The sequence below is a fragment of the Podarcis tiliguerta genome (assembly GCF_965153285.1).
Source record: "Podarcis tiliguerta genome assembly, chromosome: 2".
Lineage (NCBI taxonomy): Eukaryota > Metazoa > Chordata > Lepidosauria > Squamata > Lacertidae > Podarcis > Podarcis tiliguerta.
Window position 1 is genome coordinate 115,023,380 of NC_139535.1, and position 19,640 is coordinate 115,043,019.

General features: G+C 43.7%; 1 protein-coding gene across 1 annotated transcript; it reads right to left on the minus strand.

Annotated features, from left to right (window-relative positions):
- Positions 1-1,538: 1,538 nt before the first annotated feature.
- On the minus strand, positions 1,539-19,466 carry LOC310671461 (keratin, type II cytoskeletal 6A-like). Its single transcript, XM_083427564.1, has 9 exons — positions 18,789-19,466; positions 13,048-13,262; positions 11,311-11,371; positions 10,697-10,792; positions 9,299-9,463; positions 7,241-7,366; positions 5,084-5,304; positions 2,987-3,021; positions 1,539-2,895 (listed from the first exon to the last, which is right to left on the minus strand). Exons 1-9 carry the CDS (start codon positions 19,338-19,340, stop codon positions 2,546-2,548), a joined length of 1,821 nt encoding a protein of 606 aa, XP_083283690.1. The 5' UTR covers positions 19,341-19,466; the 3' UTR covers positions 1,539-2,545.
- Between the last annotated feature and the right edge of the window lie 174 nt (positions 19,467-19,640).

The following is a 19,640-nucleotide window of genomic DNA, read 5'->3' on the forward strand; positions in this document are numbered from 1 at the left end:
GTGCAGGGATATACTTATTGCAATAAGCAGCAGTGTCTGTGTGTTTGGAGAGTGGTGTTATCTGGTCTGCAGAAAGAGAGTCCATGTTTTTAAATGTTTACATTTTGAGCCAAAAATTAGGCCTCTCACACCACAGAGCTGAGAATAAAGTTGCAGACAACAGTGAAGTGGGGCCAAATACAGTGGTACCTCGGGTTACATACGCTTCAGGTTACAGACTCCACTAACCCGGAAATAGTACCTCGGGTTAAGAACTTTGCTTCAGGATGAGAACAGAAATCGCATGACGGCGGTGTGGCGGCAGCAGGAGGCCCCCATTAGCTAAAGTGGTGCTTCAGGTTAAGAACAGTTTCAGGTTAAGAATGGACCTCCGGAACGAATTAAGTACTTAAACCGAGGTACCACTGTATATGAGGTGGAGGAGGGGGAGAGAAAAACATATGGCACCAGCTTGGGATTGAAATGGCCATAACTTTATTGACCAGGTGTAAATTGGCTTTGACATCAGCACTGGATCTTTATCTTGAATCAGCCAAACCAACTGTTTGCTGATACCTCCATCAGGGTGGAACCTGGTGGTAAGGATATCCCACTGACACAAATCTAATGGGTCGTGATTTTGGTATATTCTATGGCCCATCAGTCCCCCATGTGGGGCTTTGGGGAGAACCCAACCCCTATACCTTTTTACTGGGGTATCCTGAATTTGATCCTGGACCTGGGGGTCGGGCACCCACCCACCCCCTGGGTCTTGACTAAGAATCCAACTCAATGCCTTTTTTGCCAAAAGTTGTGACAATTGCTATGAGGTAGGCAAAAACCCCAGACAAGCCTGATTCATCTGCAGGAAAATTCCTTCCTAGCTCTGAATACGGCAGCTGAATAGTTCCAGAGCAAGGCATACAGATGAGCTGCCTGCTTATGTCCACACCGGAATACGGTAAGCAGTCCTTGCAGCAGAGGTTTGTTTTGATTTTCAGATTTTGACTGAGCTTCTGAAATTCCTCCTTTACATAGGCATTACATCAGTGTATGAGGTGGGTATTAGCGTTGACTGAGCTCCTATCTGGCTTAGGATGTACCTGCTCCACCAATCTTTATCCCTGAATATTGCTTGCATTCACTTTGTTCAGTGGGAGTTTGGAGTCTAACGGAAGGGCACCATGTTGGCTCCACTCTGGTTTTAGAGATGGGAGTATCTGTCCATTTTGATTTCTCTCACATGTCTCCCTCTCTCGCCACTGGAGCAGCATGAACACATGACAAGTACCTTGTACTTCACATAAGCCAGGCATGGCCAAACTTGGCCCTCCAGCTGTTTTGGGACTACAACTCCCATCATCCCTAGCTAACAGGACCAGTGGTCAGGGATGATGGGAACTGTAGTCCCAAAACAGCTGGAGGGCCAGGTTTGGCCATGCCTGACATGAGCCGTCTCCAGAGTAGTCTTCCTGGGCCTGATCTGTAAGCACGTTTCTACCTGTTGCCTAGAGAGATACCAATGCTTTGAACTGTAAAAACAACAAGGAGTCTTGGTATACCATAAAAGCTAACAGATTTATTGCAGTATAAGCTTCCATAGACAAGAGCATACTTCATCAGACTCATGGGACGGCCAATGAAATTGTTGAATACTTGAATTGTAGCTTATTGTTAGCAACGTCTAACTTTGGAAACACACACAGACTGTGTGTTTTAAAATGGAATATACAACACAATTGTTATTATTTTTAAAGGGAGTTTATGAAAGCACTTCTGTTGTTTTGCACCACCTTATTTATTCATTTCTCATTTCGCTTCCGGACATTCCTTTTCTTTGCCACGAAATGGGCTTGGGGAGGAGCCACTTAGGTGAGAAAAGAGAAATTCTGGGACAAGGCTATGCACCAGTTTGCTTCAGAATTATGCAACTGTAACGAAAAGGATGAGAGTGCTCTGGAAGAAGCACCCCAGAGAAGATCAAGTATCAACAGAGAAAACTAGAGCGCAAGGAGAAAGCAACTGTCTACAACCTTATTGTGACTGAGGAGTGGGCTGAAGACACCACACTATTGGAACAATCATGTCGCATGGTACAATTTCTCCTGTACTGTACCACTTCAACCCTTTGCCTGGGTGAGGAGAGCAAGCACATTTTTAACTGCTTCCCATTTATTACAAAGCCTCCCTGTCCACACAAAACTAGCATGCCAGCGAGAAAGCTGAACAAGTAACCCTCCTCCTTAACACTAATTTAGGAATTCATTTTCTTTCTTTCTTTTTTTAAAAAATATGCCTACATATTCAAGCCTGGGCTTCTCCGATCTACAGCCTGCACCAGCTAACATTTCTCATCATGACTCAAAGAGTGGCATAAACAGAATAATTGAATATTTGGCACTTTCCTTGTTGCATTGTTAAAGGGGAAGTTATACAGGTGAAAATCACCAGTAGGTGTGTGTGTGTGTTATGGGCTTTGAGGGAGATGTACATAATTGGGGAAGAATCTTTGTTTTCTTGAAGCAAGGAATGGTGCGTACTTTTGGAGGGTGCGAGCAAGGAAAGCTTAGCTGCTTATTCTCTTGCTTGAAGAGGAATGTACGATCTTCACACTCGAACTGCCTCCTCCATAGCCATATCCTCCACCGGTGAGGCTTCCGGAACCGCTTAAACTGCCTCCGGTACTAATTCTGCTGACTCTTCCTCCTCCAACACTGACATGGCCATGTCCACAGCTCCCGCCACCTCCACCGCCGAGGCTCATCCCACTTCCTCCTCCGATGCCATATCCGCTTCCTGTTGCACCTCCGACACCATATCCGCTTCCTCCTCCAAGGCCGTATCCGCTTCCGCCTCCAAGGCCATATCCTCCTCCTCCACCACCACCACTGATGGTGCTAGAACTGCTGACCACAGCTGTGGAGTAGGAAAATTATATTAGAGATGTCCTTCTGTCCCTCAAGCAAAGAGCCTTGTTTCTTAGTCAGATGCTATGGCACATACTTACATACGTTAACAGGGGTTGAGAATTCTCCAGACATCCTGAAAAGATAAACACAACCTATTGAAGTGAGAGCAACCCATGCTAGGCCAGCTTGTTAATTTCATTAGTTATAGGGATTGATTTAGCTCAGCCTTCCTCAACCTGTTGCCCTTCAAATGTTTTGGACTACAATTCCCATCAGCCCCAGTCAGCATGGTCAATGTTCAGGGGTGCAGTCCAACCCACTCTTTAGTGCTCTATCAGAGCAAATGTTAATTCAGGTTTTTCGCAGATGGATGTTTGCTCCAATTAAGAATCCAAGAGTGGGTTTTCATGGGGAAAGCTCCGGAGCAAAAGGGGGGGGGGACTGGGACACAGAGCTTTGAATTGTGGGCTGTACCACAATTTAAGAGTGGAGGAAAGGTAAGTGTGGATAAGCCCTGAGATGAATAATGTAGCTTTGGGCAGAAGTCAAACTGCAGCAAACGGAAACAGTGCTGCATGTGACAAAAACAAGGTGGAGTAGAAAACAGTGCCTCCTAATTTGGAGGGCCACTGCTTCCCCAGCCCAGCTCCAATACTTGAATCTACCTACATTCATTCTATTGGGGGGGTATATATAATTTATATATCTTGATTTTTAAAAATCTAAGCAGTGTACAGGGCCCGGGGGGTAGAGGAGTGCAGAGCACCTGGGTGCCGAATTCTGGGAGGCACCTGGCGCCTGCTGCTGAAGCTGCCTAAGATTATGTTATGTATTGAATTGAGCTGCTATGCGTCAGCAGGGTCAGCAGTACATCTAACACAAAGGATCTTGTGCCAGCGAGAAAATGTTTATTTTCGCTAATTGTTGGCATTTTCATTGACTAACTACTTAGTATTTAGGGCTCTACTACACATGCGTTTCAGCACACGATTTTAGTTTTCCATTTCCTCAAAAATGCGCCAGCTAAACTAAATTTGGGGGTGCTGGGCTGATCTTTGCACCCCAGAGGCACATATGCTAAAGACGGCCCTGGCAGTGTACACAAACCAATGCAAAATAAAAAAAATCCTTTAAAAAGATTGTTAAAAAGCTCTTACAAAGAAACTCCCTTAAAAGAATCAAGTCTATTTGTCCTAAGAAAGTCTTTAAAAGAATCCTTCCAATAGCACCTTAGAGACCAACTAAGTTTGTTCTGGGTATAAGCTTTTGTGCGTATGCACACTTCTTCAGGTACTCTGAGACAGAAGTCACCAAACCCTTATATATAATAAGAAGGAGGGGAAGGATTGATGAGTGCAATTGGTCTGACAGGAAAAAGCAAGGGATTTTTAAAGAGCTAGTGACCAATAATAGCTTTAGCAAGCATCCCTTGCTTTTTCATGTAAGACCAATTACCGTAATCAACAGTCGTCAACAGGTTCACCACACCCATTAGCCAATCACCCATTCCCACAACCCTTCTAAGAAAAATCCTGAAATACAGTCATACCCCGGGTTACAAACGCTGCGGGTTGCGTGTTTTCAGGTTGCAGACCGCGCCGAACCCGGAAGTACCAGAATGGGTTACTTCCGGGTTCCGGTGTTCGTGCATGTGCAGAAACACAAAATGATGTCACGCGCATGCGATGAATCACGTCATGCACGTGTGCAGACGCAGCACTTCAGGCTGTGAATGCTGCGGGTTGCGAACGTGCCTCCCGCACGTGACAACACCTGACAACAGCAGAATGAACATTGCGTGGTCCTTGAAAATTCAACAGATTTACATTCAACAGAGCACATTCCTCATTGAAGAAACTCCCCAAGGGCTACTAGGCAGTGGCTGCTTCATGAACTGGATACAGGGTAGGGGCGGAGCTCAGTGACAGAATATGCGCCTTATATGCCTATCCAATCCCTGTTTGCTCCAGGTACTGTTGGGGACGGACTCCATTCTGAAATCCTGGAGAGCTGCTGTCGGTCAGTGTAGGCAGTTCTGAGATAGGTGAACCTATCTTAGTATAAATCAGCCTCCTATGTTCCACATTCTAAAAAGAACTAGGAGTCCCATTCGAAACATCCAGCCACAAAATGGCAGACATATTTTGCACCTGGATCCACATGCCGCCAGATATGTCTGATTTCCCAATGCCTACCTGATCTCCTCTCCCTCCAGCAGTGTCTTGTATGTAGCAATTTCAACATCCAGGGACAGCTTCACATTCATCAGTTCCTGGTAGTCCCGCAATAGACGAGCCAGCTCGTCCTTTGCCGTGTGCAGAGCAGTCTGCAGGTCGACCAGTTTTGTCCTTGCATCTTTGAGGGCCATTTCCCCACGCTGCTCACATTCTGCTATGGAAGATTGCAGGCCATTAATCTAAAAAATAAAATAAATAAAAAATGGAGAAGTGCCTCCTTTGGTTATTAGTTATTAATCATGTGGGTTGGTTTCCTACATCTTTCCCCCAAACGCTATTCTGAAAGGAAGGGGGAGTATCAAAGACGGCAATTGCCTAGGCAACTGTGCATCCGGATATGTCTTAATCAAAGATTTTGTGGGCTCTGCTAACATCCATTTTACGATACAGGATCCAGTAAAATAAGTAGGTTTTGCTTTCTGCTTTCCATTGGTCTTTCCACTTTCTTCATCATCATGCAACACTCAAAGCTGACCAGTCTATTGGATGGGTAGTGTACATATCCTAAGTCCTGTCCCTGCCCAGGGCCTTCTCGGCCGCAGCTCCAATCTGGTGGAACGCTCTGTCACAAGAGACTAGGGCCCTGCGGGACCTGACATCTTTCCGCAGGGCCTGTAAGACAGAGCTGTTCCACCAGGCCTTTGGTCAGGGCGCAGCCTGACTCCCTCCTCTGGCAATCTGCACAGAATCTTGCTTAATGGTTGCCATCAATTTGATTTTGATTAATTTTTATAGTGAAAGGTTTTTAGAATGTTGGATTATTTTGATTGTTGTTAGCTGCCCCGAGCCCAGCTTTGGCTGGGGAGGGCGGGGTATAAATAAAATTTATTATTATTATTATTATTATTATTATTATTATTATTATTATTATTGCTGCTTTCATTGGTGATGCTGTTGCTTGTTACAACGAGAGGTGAATTTTTTGCTTTATGGGATAAGGGATGAGGAACAGGTTAGGACTAAAGAAGTACTCTGTATGTAGGAAGGAATGAGGCAAAATAATAATAATAAATAATAAATGCAAAGGGAAGGCCAGCTAGGAACTTTCTTTCATTCTATTGGCTATTGCCAACTCGACCCACTGAGTCTATCTACAAAATCTTACTTTGACACTATAGTTGCTCACACAAACATTCAAGAGATGCTTTTGACATCTGGTATTGCAACAGTCTTGCCATAACTGCTGTTGGTCACTTCTCATTAGAGATGTCAGATAATTCCAATGCCAACAATGTTCTCTTATTTGTTTCATGTCTGGAATGGAAACTAATCCAGAGAATGCAGATGGCATTCACTGCTGTTGTTGCTTTCAATCCACGAACAATACAAAATTGATTGCATTCCCCCCACTATTTTCATTGCATTTCCTTTGCACTGAAATGAATGGGGTGGATGCTGTCATTACATAATTTATGTAATATAAGCCACAGTGGACAGTGAGATGAATAATGTAGGTTTTGGCAGAAGATGAACTGCAGCAGAGCGGAAGCAGCACTGTATGCAACAAATACAGGGCAGAGTGGGAAATGATGCCCTGAAACATCCCTACTCCTCACCTACCTTTCCCTCTGAAACTTTAATACTTATTGCCTTGCCTGTGGTTTATGGTGTTCCATGGCTCTCCACTCCCTCCTGCCCCTGCTATTTCTTAAATCCACCTCCTTTCATAAGCCAAAAATGCACCCAATCATCGATAATTGCATATGGTAAGCCCAGGTTAAATCCTGGGGGTGAGGAAGGTGTTAGGAGGGTTAGAACATATGAGAGCTGTCTGAAGGCATGTTATTCAGGTCTGGACCTGGGAGTTGCGTGGAAGCGACAATTGTATAGTGAGCTATATATAAGCTGCTTTAAGCTCCTAGGAGGAAGAACAGGATGTACAAGCATAAGACACAAATAGCAACAGCACAGGTCCTTGACAAACTGAGTAAGAGCGATCAGAAGGAATTGTTTGGATATCTTGTGACTTGCTCAAAACTTGTCCAGGATGGGCTGAGCTTTTCATAGATTTATACAGCATATTATAGGAGAAGGAACCTTGAGCCTCATGAAGCCCCTAGCTGCCTCAGTTGGTTGCCTACAGGCTATGTGGAAGGGGGAAAAGTTATGTCTTACAGCTTTCTGCACAATTTCAATTTCAGAGCGAAGTCTTTGGACAAGCCGGCTCATCTCTGCGATCTCATCTTTGGTGGATTTCAAGTCATCGCCATGTTTGAAAGCTGTAGTTTGGAGTTCCTGGAACTGATATCCACAAAACAAAATAGCAATCATCATAAGCAACTCATGTCAACAAGTTCTTCTAAGTACATGTCTGTAAATGGACATAGATAAAGGAGTTGGTGCTCAGTTAGATTTCAGCTGGTAGCATGTTGCATCGATTAGAAAGGACACATCGTTGCAATTTTACAAAGAAAGGTATAATGGATGCATTTCTACACAGATGTTGGAAACAGATAAAGTTCTGGATGGTATTAAACCAAGGATGTGGGATGTGTGGCCATCCAAATGTTGGACTACAACTTCCACCACCCCTCCCAATTTGTCATGCTTGCTTGAGCTGGAAACTGTTGGAGTCCAATAACACCAGGAAGGCCAGATGGACCATATCTTTGTACTAAAGTGTAATATGTGAATATTTTCTGCTTAAGCCAACAAAGATGAGCTGAACAACATAACACAACACGATGGCCAATAACAATGGCACTAAACACTATTTATAGACTAATACAAATGATCAGAAATCTTCTTCATCAGTGACTACAGTATCATATGAGCACTGATCCAGAGCATATTTTCTACAGTGTTTATATTTGCTTACATGTCAGATTGGCTTGTTAAGAAGTTGAACTGCATCCTTCTCATATTAATTCATACAAATCTGGCTGATAAAGAATTGATCAAGATTGGCTGATGAAGCATGGAACAAAACAGATTGGTTATCCGGAAACTCTGTTCCGGCGATATTTGGTGACAGATTATGTATATATCAAACTTTTGAATTATTCTACCGTGACTGGTGAAGAAGATTTAGAGACTTTGGTTGCAATTTCTGATCATTTGTATTAGTCTATAGATAGTGTTTAGTGCTATTGTTATTGGCTATCATGTTGTGTTATATTGTTCAGCTTGTCTGTATAAGCCAGCAAAGACACATGGGAGGAAATATTTGTGTCCTTGTGAATGGACTCATTTGGAAATACTTAATGGAAGGAATTCAATGTGGCACTAAACTGATTGCTCCATTGAGACAAGCATTTCTGCTGGCTTGATGGAATGATCTCCCCCTGCATGCTGTTTTTGGGGTTCTCCTGACACCCCTAAACCAATTAGGGGAGCATAGGGAATGGGGGGAGGGAAAACCCCATTGTGCTAGTGCAAGTCATTGCATGAGCTTCTGCAGGCATGCTTTGTTAGCTGAATCTCACCCAATGTGTGAAGTAGGCAATCATAAACATTGTCTATTCTGTGATGCCTATGAATTGGTATTGTAGTTACTTCATTCCTACATTAACACCAGCTAGCTGGGGAGGGTGATGTTGAGGCAGGAAGAAACCATGGCTTTGGCCCAACATAAATAGTTCTGTCAACTATTATTAGAGTGATGCGAGGAGAGATGCTCCACATCAGGTCAAAAAAACTATTGCTCAAATTGTTGTGCTTCTCAGTTGCTATAACTGGATCATAGTTTAGCAATTTCGGAGCTCAAAAAAGAAAATAAGAATAGAGAGAATTTTCATATTGCAAAAGTTTTATATCAGTTTGGATTTATTTTGTGTGACAAACTATTCTTTTCATTTTCCTAAAGACTTAGCCCAACCACTTGAAAAGATGAGCACTGGCTAATGGGGGGAAAACTAGTGGTTCCATAAGTCACCATGTGAAAAATAAAGTGCCAATTTAAAATTATAATTTTTTGAACTCATATTGTTCAAACCTTAATATCCATAAAATCTTACACATTTCTGAAAAATAATTTAATATTTTTAATTTAATATTGCCAACTATTGACTGTCAAATATAAAGTATTCTGAAATTTAACATGGGGCGCTAAATTCAGCTTTGAATTCCAATGAACGATTTGGAACAGTTCAAAAATCTACTTTCAAATTCAGGAGGGCCTTTGAATTTCAGTTTTTGGCAACACTTTGTGTCTGAGTTACAGCAAAATTTTACCTTATTTTGGTACCAAGCCTCTGCCTCAGCTCTGCTCCTGTTGGCAATATCTTCATACTGAGCTCTCACTTCAGCAATGATGCTGTTCAGGTCCAGATCTCTGTTGTTGTCCATTTGTAGGACGACATTGGTGTCTTTAACCTGTGCCTGTACCTGAGTCAGTTCCTGTGGGGATTATGAAATAATTTTTATTATCAATTGAAAAACTTTTGTGATATCTTGGTCTTTACATCTTGTGGTTTCTTGGACTTCATTTGTCCAAGGTATTTTTAATCCTTCCTTTCAACTAAAAGGAACTTTCAAGATAGCCTACAAACTGGACTGAAACCTGTGGTTGCTGAAAAGAAATGGATTTTATTAATAGCCTTGCTTGCAGACACCACTATCAGAGATACTGTAAGAAATCCTTATGGGAGAAAGCAGAGACTGCACTTGAAGGTGCTGTTGCAAAAGGGGGAAACTCTTCCCTGACTCCTGGTGCCTGACAGCCTGGCCTTCATGAGCCTGTATGCACAGAGCACATAACAGCATAGCACATCCCCAGCAGCAGAGGAAGCCTCTCAGGAGCCTGGGGCAGCGTGCCCAGGGACGGGGTGAGCTGCCCATAGGGCCAGGGCAAGGGCAGGGCACACCGCAGAGTCTGCCTACCTCCTCCCCCTCAGCTGCCCTACAGCTGGAGGGGAGGCAGAAGGCAGACTGTTTGGGCAGTGTGGAGCCTGTGTGCGCCCAAGCCACCGTGTCTCTCCCAGGAGAGACGCATGGCTCGGGTGCACTGCAGGCCCTGCGGTGAGTGCTGCGTGGCATTTTGTCACCCCCCTCAGTGGTGACAGCCGGGGCGGACCGTACCCACCACACACCCCTTCTTCCGCCTGTGCACATCCCAACCAAGGACCCTGGCACTCACCCTGCCATAATAACAGGAATTGGTTTAGCTGGTGCTAAAATGAATAACTGGCTTGAAGAGAGAAGTTCAGTTTAGGATGTTTGCTTGTTTTTAACAAACTGGAATAAAGTCAAGTCCTTGGGGAATAGGTTGGCAGGTGGATATGAATTTGTTGAAGTACAGGCGTACCTCGGAAGTCGAACGGAATCCATTCCGGAAGTCCGTTCAACTTCTGAAAAGTTTGAAAACCAAGGTACGGCTTCCAATTGCATCCCAATAGTGGAAGCTGCACCAGACGTTCGGCTTCCAAAAAAACATTCGAAAACCAGAACACTCACTTCCGGTTTTCGATCATTCAGGAGCCAGAACATTCAACTCCCAAGGCATTTGGGAGCCAAGATACGACTGTAGTTTAGTCTGTTCAAGGGGCTGTAGTTATTTGTCACATTTTGGGTGATGAAGTTGGTTTAGTAATACATTCCCATACAGTTAGAAAAGGAGATAAAAATCTTTACCGCATCGAAGAGCGCTCTTAAGAACTGGATGTGCTGAGTCAAGGAGTCAGCCTTGGATCCCAGATCTATCTTGTGCATATAGGAGCCATCCACATCCTTAGGGGTGAACATAAAATCACTGTTAGCATAAGCAGAGCAGAGTGTGTGTGCAATAAGGCCCAATATTAGGGGCAAACTCCAAAACATATTGGTGTGATACACCCTGGAACAAAGTGAAGTGGAATTCCCTGATGTGAATCTGTTGATTAAGAACTAACCTCAACAGCTAGGCTTCTGTTTTGTCAAAAGTCTTCCTCAAAATTGAATTTAACAATCAAAATCCACCCAAAGCTGAACTTTAGATGATTTTAAACATTAACTGAAAAGTAAGTGTGTGACTTTGCATGCCAGCTCTGACTATTGTCTGCTTCACCAGTCAAATGGCACAAACCATGGCTTAGGTCTGGGTTTTGCACAAGTGGAACTACAAAATGCAAAAGTGCTGACTTTAGTCATTATTCTTGCACATTCACAGATGAATACACGAATACAGATATTTAGGATCAGGGTGTATAAGAAATAGGAAATAAGAGTGGTCTGCCATTCTGGTTTTAAACTTTCCTAATGCCACTTACCTTTTTGAGCACCACAAAGTCATTTTCACAAGCTGTACGTTTATTAATTTCATCTTCATATCTGTTAGAAAGGGGGAAATAATTATTGTCAGCATGATAATTTAAGTGCATGAAATACAAACCTTACAGGCATAGAATCATAGAATTATACAGTTGAAAGGGACTCTGAGGGTCATCTAGTTCAACCCCCTGCAATGCAGTGTCCCGTATGGGGACTGAACCTGCAACCTTGGTGTTATCAGCACCACACTATAACCAACTGAGCTATCCAGTAGTGTATATATCTTCATAACAACATTGTGAGGCAGATGAGGCTATGAGACAGTGATTTACTCAAAGTGTTACAGGAAGCCCCATGTTTTGGAAGACTGCTTTATCCCAAGAGAATATGCTTTGCATGGACAGGTGGAGACCCCCCCAACCCCAGGCGACCCCCAAGCGGAATAATGACTCAAGACAATGTGCTATGGGATTAAAATTGGCCACAACTTTATTACGTTTCAGATGTAGGGAGACCTTGGCTCAAGCATTGGGTGTTTATCCTTCCCAGTCCCCAGCCAGGGATCTGGGAGACATCAGGGTTATCCAGAATGTGTGGGGATTGGGCTGGCTCTGGAGAACATATGTTCAAGCAGAGAGCCCGCCCCCCCCATTTTGCCACCATCACAGGGGAGAGCAATGACAACCACTTGGTGTATGGCCAATGCCTCCCCTCAAGGCCCCTTTAACGGGGAACCCTGGGATCACCGCCGCAAGGGGGGCGTGGGTCACCGCTTCACACACACACACCCCATTTAGGAAGATAGACTAAAGGATTCCGCCCAAGGCCTGAAACCGCCAAAGTTGTGCCATTTTGCTACGGGAAAGGCAAAACCTGCCAATGCAGGAAAATTCCTTTCTGGACCTTCAACAGCAACCATGACGTAGCAGCACCTGCGTACCTGTGGAGAAAAGGTTAACCTGCAAAAGAAGGCTTAACTGAGGGAGGGCAGGGTGGGAGAAGCTCTGGAGCCAACTGACGCTTCTCAGGTAAGATTCACCTTCTGTTGAGTGGGCAGGGCAGTCCCTCCCCCTACCTGGCCAATCCCCTAGCAACGCCTCCCCAGGAGGGATTGGGTGATTGGCTGAGGTAGGCAGAGACCTCCAGGTATCCAGGTTGGGGAGGGTGAAGCCAGCCCGTGCAACTGGGAGCCGCACTGGGATCTGGGGAGCTGCGTGTGACCACGCAAAAGGCGCCCCATTTGATGTGGGGAGTGGTCATTCTGCTGGATCACAGCCATCTCACACCCTCCAACTTCCTGCTGAGCAAAATCAAGACGTTCACTTTTTGGTCGCAAATTCCTGCGCTGGGCCAAAAAGCAGGACATGCCAGGATCCAATCAGAAACAAGGATGGCTTCTGTAATTCTGGGATGTCCTGCTCAAATTGGGATGGTTGAGGAGTATGCTATCCTTGTGGGAAATTAACTGATGATGAATGGAAGAGACCTCCCAAAAGTTGAGAGGTGGGAAATGCTTTTCAGCCTACAGGGCTACATTTCCCCATAGAGAACCTTCCAGAGGCAAAAAAAAAAAAGTGGGCAGAATAATGGATGTCACTCTTACTTTTGTAAAGTTGGCTCGATTTCAGTCAGGCTAAAGTCACACACACTCACACACAACACACACATCTATTTGTCCTCCAAGCAGGCAAGCAAGAGGCATTGTCACCCTCACTGCCATCTTTTCTGCCACATACTTGTTCTTGAAATCCTCTACAAGCTCCTGCGTGTTCTTCAGTTCAATGTCCAGGTGGTTTTTATCGTTGACTAGGTGGTCAAGCTGCCTTCGGAGAGTGTCAATGTAAGCCTCATAAAGCGGCTCAAGATTGTCCCTCAGAGCTGGGCTGCCCTGCTGGTAGAGCAAGTCCCATTTGGTCTCCAGCACTTTGTTCTGTTGCTCAAGGAATCGCACCTGGAACACAACAAGGGAAGGGCAGAGATGAAACTAGAGGTTATGGTTCCCAGAATTCCTTGAGGAAAACCACGTACTTTAAAGGCGAGGCGTGGCTGTGACCAGAATCAATTCACAGATATAAGTGCACATCATGTAAAAAGAGGATGGTGAGTCTCTGGCCCTGTACTAAATACCTGCCATGCACATTCTAAGGTATTACACTCGTGTGGTAGGACTATACCACCACAGGTATACCTGTCTCGCAATATATTAGTACCAAGGGAGGCATAGCTTCCTTCAATCTTTCGTCTACCCTTCAGTGCATTTTAAAAAGCCTTCAGTGCATTTTAAAAAGCCAATTAAAACTGAAATGAAATCATGCATAAATTTATAACTCAGCAATATTTGAAATATTGCGTTCTAAAAGGTGGAACTGTGACTTTTGAAAATGGTGACTTTCAAAATTTTATTGTGAATGACAATTAAGTATATTTGCTGCTGCAGCAACAACAACAAAACCGCCCAGTCCGGAGGGGCTCTTAGTGAAGATCTGCTCAGTACATTTGGGGAAGTGAAAAAATAGAAATGTTTTTCTAACTAGTAAGGACTCTATGTTATAAAAGGAAAGCCACTTTGTATATTTTGGGTGTGAGCATGATCCGTTCTTGATCACGGAGCCCCTAAAGTGAGAGTGAAAATGTAGGAAAGGGGGAATTGGGTGGTGCTGATAAATGATTTTCAGTTAAAACGTATTTTTTATTATCAAGATATAAATCAAGCACAGAAACCCATTTCCTAGCAGTAATTCAAACTCTCAAATTATTCCAGAATACAGGCTTTTATACTGTGGGAACTGAATGCACACTGGAACTCTGCCAAGGAGTCTGTGGGTGGCCTTGGGCAAACTATCTATCTCACAGTTTCAGCTCCTTAATCTGTACAACAAGAGACATAGTAATAAGGAGCTGAGCCTAAAGGGATGTTGGAAGAATTAATGGGATAATGGTTTTTGAAGCTTGGTGCAAGTGTAGCACAGTTGCAAGACTATTCCCAACATGGGACTCTGAAACCCTAGCTTGCTTGAAGATGATCCTTTCCCCACTAGTAGAGCGCAGAGCCCTGGACGTCTTTGCACGGGGAGGGAAGTAATTCTGACGTAAAGGTAAAGGGACCCCCTGACCATTAGGTCCAGTCGTGACCGACTCTGGGGTTGCGGCACTCATCTTGCTTTATTGGCCAAGGGAGCCGGCGTACAGCTTCCGGGTCATGTGGCCAGCATGACTAAGCCGCTTCTGGCGAACCAGAGCAGCGCATGGAAACGCCGTTTACCTTTCTGCCGGAGTGGTACCTATTTATCTACTTGCACTTTGATGTGCTTTTGAACTGCTAGGTTGGCAGGAGCAGGGACCGAGCAACGGGAGCTCACCCCGTCGCGGGGATTTAAACCGCCGACCTTCTGATCGGCAAGTCCTAGGCTCTGTGGTTTAACCCACAGCGCCACCCGCGTCCCATATGGACCATATCTTTGTACTAAAGTGTAATGTGTGAATATTTCAAACTGCTAGGTGGGCAGGAGCTGGGACGGAGCAACAGGATTCGAACTGCCGACCTTCTGACCAGCAAGTCCTAAGCTCTGTGGTTTAAAGTGCCACCCGAGTCCCCTAATTCTGACATAAGCAGTAGGAAAACTTTGCTTATAAGAAGTACAGGTACAGAGAAACTGCTGAAAAGTGTGAAATTATATTGAGAGTGTTTTTAGGTTTTAGGTTCTGCACAGGAGCAGACTGCATGAAAGTTCTGACTGTTTGCTGGTCTTTGAAAATAACGCTATGTCTAAAATAAGGCCTTTCCATCTTCCTTTTTTTGGGCAGAGGGGTAGGAGATACCTGAATCCCATGCATAACATGGATTCAGATTAACATTAAACACTAGTAGCCTGCACCCTAATCCCAAAGCTGTGATCCGAGTTAACATCTGATTCCACAACAGGCCATAATTGGTACGGGCTGCATGCAGGCTTCTGACACCATATCATCTCACAGGTGAGCAACAAGTACCTGGCTGAAATCATTTGGATGAAACCACAATGGCATAAATCAGGCCTCTGCGTAACTATGCGTGAAGCACATCCTGTGTTCCTTGAGGGTGTTAAGTGTGCACATCGTATTTAATGTGAGAAGACAGGACCAGAATATCATCCCAATATATTTTTTGGGAAACCAATAAGGGAAATGACACCCCTCCCCAGAAGCTACATATTCCTCTTCTGATAGGGCAAGGAAGCATAATACTGTCTTCACTTGATCTCCATTTACCCCTTCAGCACAAGAATGCACACAGCCCCTGACTCCATATCTGATCTATCCCACCTATGGCAGCCACAATACAACAACATTGACATACAAGAAGTAGCCTGAACTGGTTTTGTATTAATTCAATACTTATATATGTACACGTGGCCCTGAATTTTTCAAAAAACACAGATGATAAAACATCTGTGTTCAACATCTGTGAAAATTTGTGCCTAATATTTCAATAGGGATGGGCCAATCTGCAAATTTCAGTTTCTTTTTATTTCTTCTTTTCCCCCGTCCTTCGCATTTCCATATCAGTTTGAAATAAAATTACCGTATTTTTCGCTGTATAAGACGCACCAGACCACAAGACACACCTAGTTTTTGGAGGAGGAAAACAAGAAAAAAATATTCTGAATCTTAGAAGCCAGAAGAGCAAGAGGGATCGCCGCGCAGTGAAAGCAGCAATCCCTCTTGCTGTTCTGGCTTCTGGGATAGCTGTGCAGCCTGCATTCGCTCCATAAGACGCACACACATTTCCCCTTACTTTTTAGGAGGGAAAAAGTGAGTCTTATAGAGCAAAAAATACGGTAAAAAATTCTAGTGAAAAGTCATCATCATTTTAGTGTGAATTTAGTGTGAATATACATTTTTGTGTGCAATTTGCCTAACAGAGACATTTTTGCAAAACAATTCCCCCTGATACAATGTATTTCTGTATGTTTATTAATATTTGCATGTACATCCAGACCTTAGCATATGCTCTTTGTACACATTATTGGCTGGAGAACTGGATTCCAAATCCCAAAGGATGTGTTTCTGTTCACATCTTGATTCAGAAAGTGCAAACTGAATTGAATTCCCCACCTATTCCTGCATTTTGAAAACACTAATATTTATATTTTGCTAATCAGTTGTTAAATTCAGTGCCTGGGCTATCACATGTGGCTGCAATACATTTTTATAGTCTCTTCTTCATCAAAATGTACGGTGGTACCTCGGGTTAATTACTTAATTCATTCCAGAGGTCCGTTCTTAACCTGAAACTGTTCCTAACCTGAAGCACCACTTTAGCTAATGGGGCCTCCTGTTGCTGACGCGCCGCTGGAGCACGATTTCTGTTCTCATCCTGAAGCAAAGTTATTAACCCGAGGTAATATTTCTGGGTTAGTGGAGTCTGTAACCTGAAGCGTCTGTAACCCGAGGTACCACTGTATAGCTAAAAGGTCTAATTACAGCAGAACCCTATGCCTGCCTGCCCAGTGGGACTTGCTCTTAGGGAAATGAGAACAGGACTGCAGCCTTAAATTTTGGGGAGAGAGTGGGGTTATTCAGTAGCTTTGAATTAAATTATTATGATTATAGCATTCCAGTACAGCTATAGATAGTGCCCTACTCAGTTACGCAATCTTCCACTCTCTTTCTCCATTTGCATTTTAAAAGGGGAAAACAATGACGTTCTCCTGGCAAACTGGAGGTGTCCAGCATTTGATAACTTTCTCAAGGCTTTGGAAAGCAACGAGCTTCCCAAAGGGGAATGTTTTGAATGAGTGTTTGGCATGAAATTGACAAGGGTAAATGTCAGAGACAATTTTAAACTAGGCGAGCCATTAATTCTCCTTTAAAATTGCTGGAATTTGTCCATCTGGAAGATTATTAACACATCTTAAAGGCTACATTGAAGAGCTACGAAAATGATCACGCTGAACACGGAGGAATTTAGTGAGCCTTCAGCTACATTGTGACTTCAGAAGTATCATGTGACACTAGCTTTCCCCAGCCCAGTACTGGATCCACAGTTCTTTGTATCTTTGCGATTGGGTTTAATTCTTCCTTTTCTTTTCTCTTTTCAAAATTTGTGTACTGCCCGCCATCCGTAAATCTCAGGGCTGTTCACAACATAAAATTTACCCTTGACATTACTGCTGTAAAACTAATCAAAGATTTAAGATTTATGTGTATTATTGCTGTGATGATGATGATGATGATGATGATGTAACTCTCTCAAAGACAAATTTCAAACACAGAATCTGTAGCATTTCCAAATTCAAAAAGATAAGTTCTGGAATCTTGCTAACTGTTGACTTCATGAAATTTCATTTCCATTCCATTTGGAATAGATGTATGTTTAAAAGTAGTTTGGTCCTCAAAATCACCTTGCATGTGGGAAATTTGAACCTCGGGGGGGGGGGGACCAATAAAATGGATGCAATGAGTTCTGTGTACTCATTCCAGCCATTTTCTGCTCTACTGTGTATCCATCAGGGCTATATTTACTCAGATGCATTTCAATTTTAGGAACACAAAATCCTCTTTTGAGAAGCAGCAATGAAATATTTGCCCCAAATGACTTGCTCTGCAGATTAATGTCTGTTGAGGAATCAAAATGGTTTGTGCCTCATGGATGCTTATAAATCAATATAACTGATGTTGCTGGTCCTACATTTGCTTGCAAGGCTACCTAGAACACTAGAATAGCATTATCACTATTGAATTTCTCAGTCAGAGATCTTTCCTAGCCCATGTGCTAGAAATGCTGTGGATAGAATTTAGGTCCTTGCACATATACTCTGATAATGGGAGCTCTACTCATTCCATGTTACGCTAATATTAAATGTCCTAAACATGTAAGCATCCACAAAACATAGAACCAGCCTTTTAAGCATATGTGATCAACAGTAAGGTATGGTCCACAGACTTCATGGCTCATAAACATCCAAATTGCCCAGATGGCATGATGTATAGAATCTTTAGAAGCTTACAAAACTCAATAGTTTATCTTTTTACATAGGTATAAGTAGATAGAATCACAGAGTTAAAAGGAACCAACTACTCATCTCATCCTCAAAAATTACCTCCTCATATCTGTAGCATCCTTGACAGCTGCTTATCCAGGCTTTGAACAACAAGGATATTCTACAATCCCCTTAAAGAAGCTAATTCTGCTGCTGAGCTATGCTTGCATAGTTTCTTAGTGTTTAACCTACATCCATAGATTAAAGTTATTTGCCCTAGCCCTAGTATTACAAGCAATTGAAAACCAACATTTTATTGCTTCAGGCCTAGTGATGCTATTCCCCCCTTAGACTGCTTTGTGTTCACCAAGATACCCATACATGAAATAGCATCATTCTAACCACTTGTATTGCGAGAAAAAGTTACTTCATTTCCTATTTTGGAATATCAACAGGTCATTTTTGTCTTCCTTTCGCCCCTTTGGCAATACAACTTGCTCCCTGTTCCATCTTACCTTATCAATGAAAGAGGCAAATTTGTTGTTGAGGGTCTTGATCTGTTCCCTCTCTTGCACCCGGACCCTCTGGATGTCAGGATCAACCTCCATGTGCAGAGGAGCCAATAGGCTCTTGTTTACAATGACATTGTGGATTCGTCCCGGAGCTGGACAGGGAGCAGGGCCTGCAAGGGCATATCCACCACCACCACCAAAGCCTCCAACATGACTGCCCATGCCAAGACCACCACCAAAGCCTACCCCACCACCATAACCTCCATAACCGCTGCTAAAACTGCTGAATCCTAGACCGCCCCCAACACTTCGTGCACCAAAGCCTCCTCCAAAGTGAGCACCACCACCACCACCAGAAACTAGGCCCGTGGATATCCGCCTGCTTCCATTAAGGTTGTAGAGACTTCTGCTGCCAAAGCCACCGCTGAAGGCTCCCACTCCTCCAACAGGAACAACGGAAGTTGAGCCGCTGCCCATTCGAAAGCCACTGCCAGAAACAGAATAGCCCCTTCTTCCACCTGTTGAGAACGATCTGGAACTGAATTGCCGGCTCATTGTGGCTCCTTGGGAGGATGGAGAAAGGTAGGATGGCAAAAGTTGCGAAGCAGGGAGAGCCGAGCGGAGACTGGAGGAGACCGAGAGCCCCCTGTGATGTGGGAGTGGGATATTTCTCCTTATATGTGTTTGGAGAGCTGGGCTTGGTTGCCTGGGAATGGGAAGATTAAGGCAAAATATTCATCAAGGGCTTGGCTTGCCTTCAAGCAATGAGTTCTCCACTAACGGCTCAACACCAAATGCAACACACCTATTAGATAGCTTTTAATTTGTCGAAATTGCTTGCCATGCAATACTTGC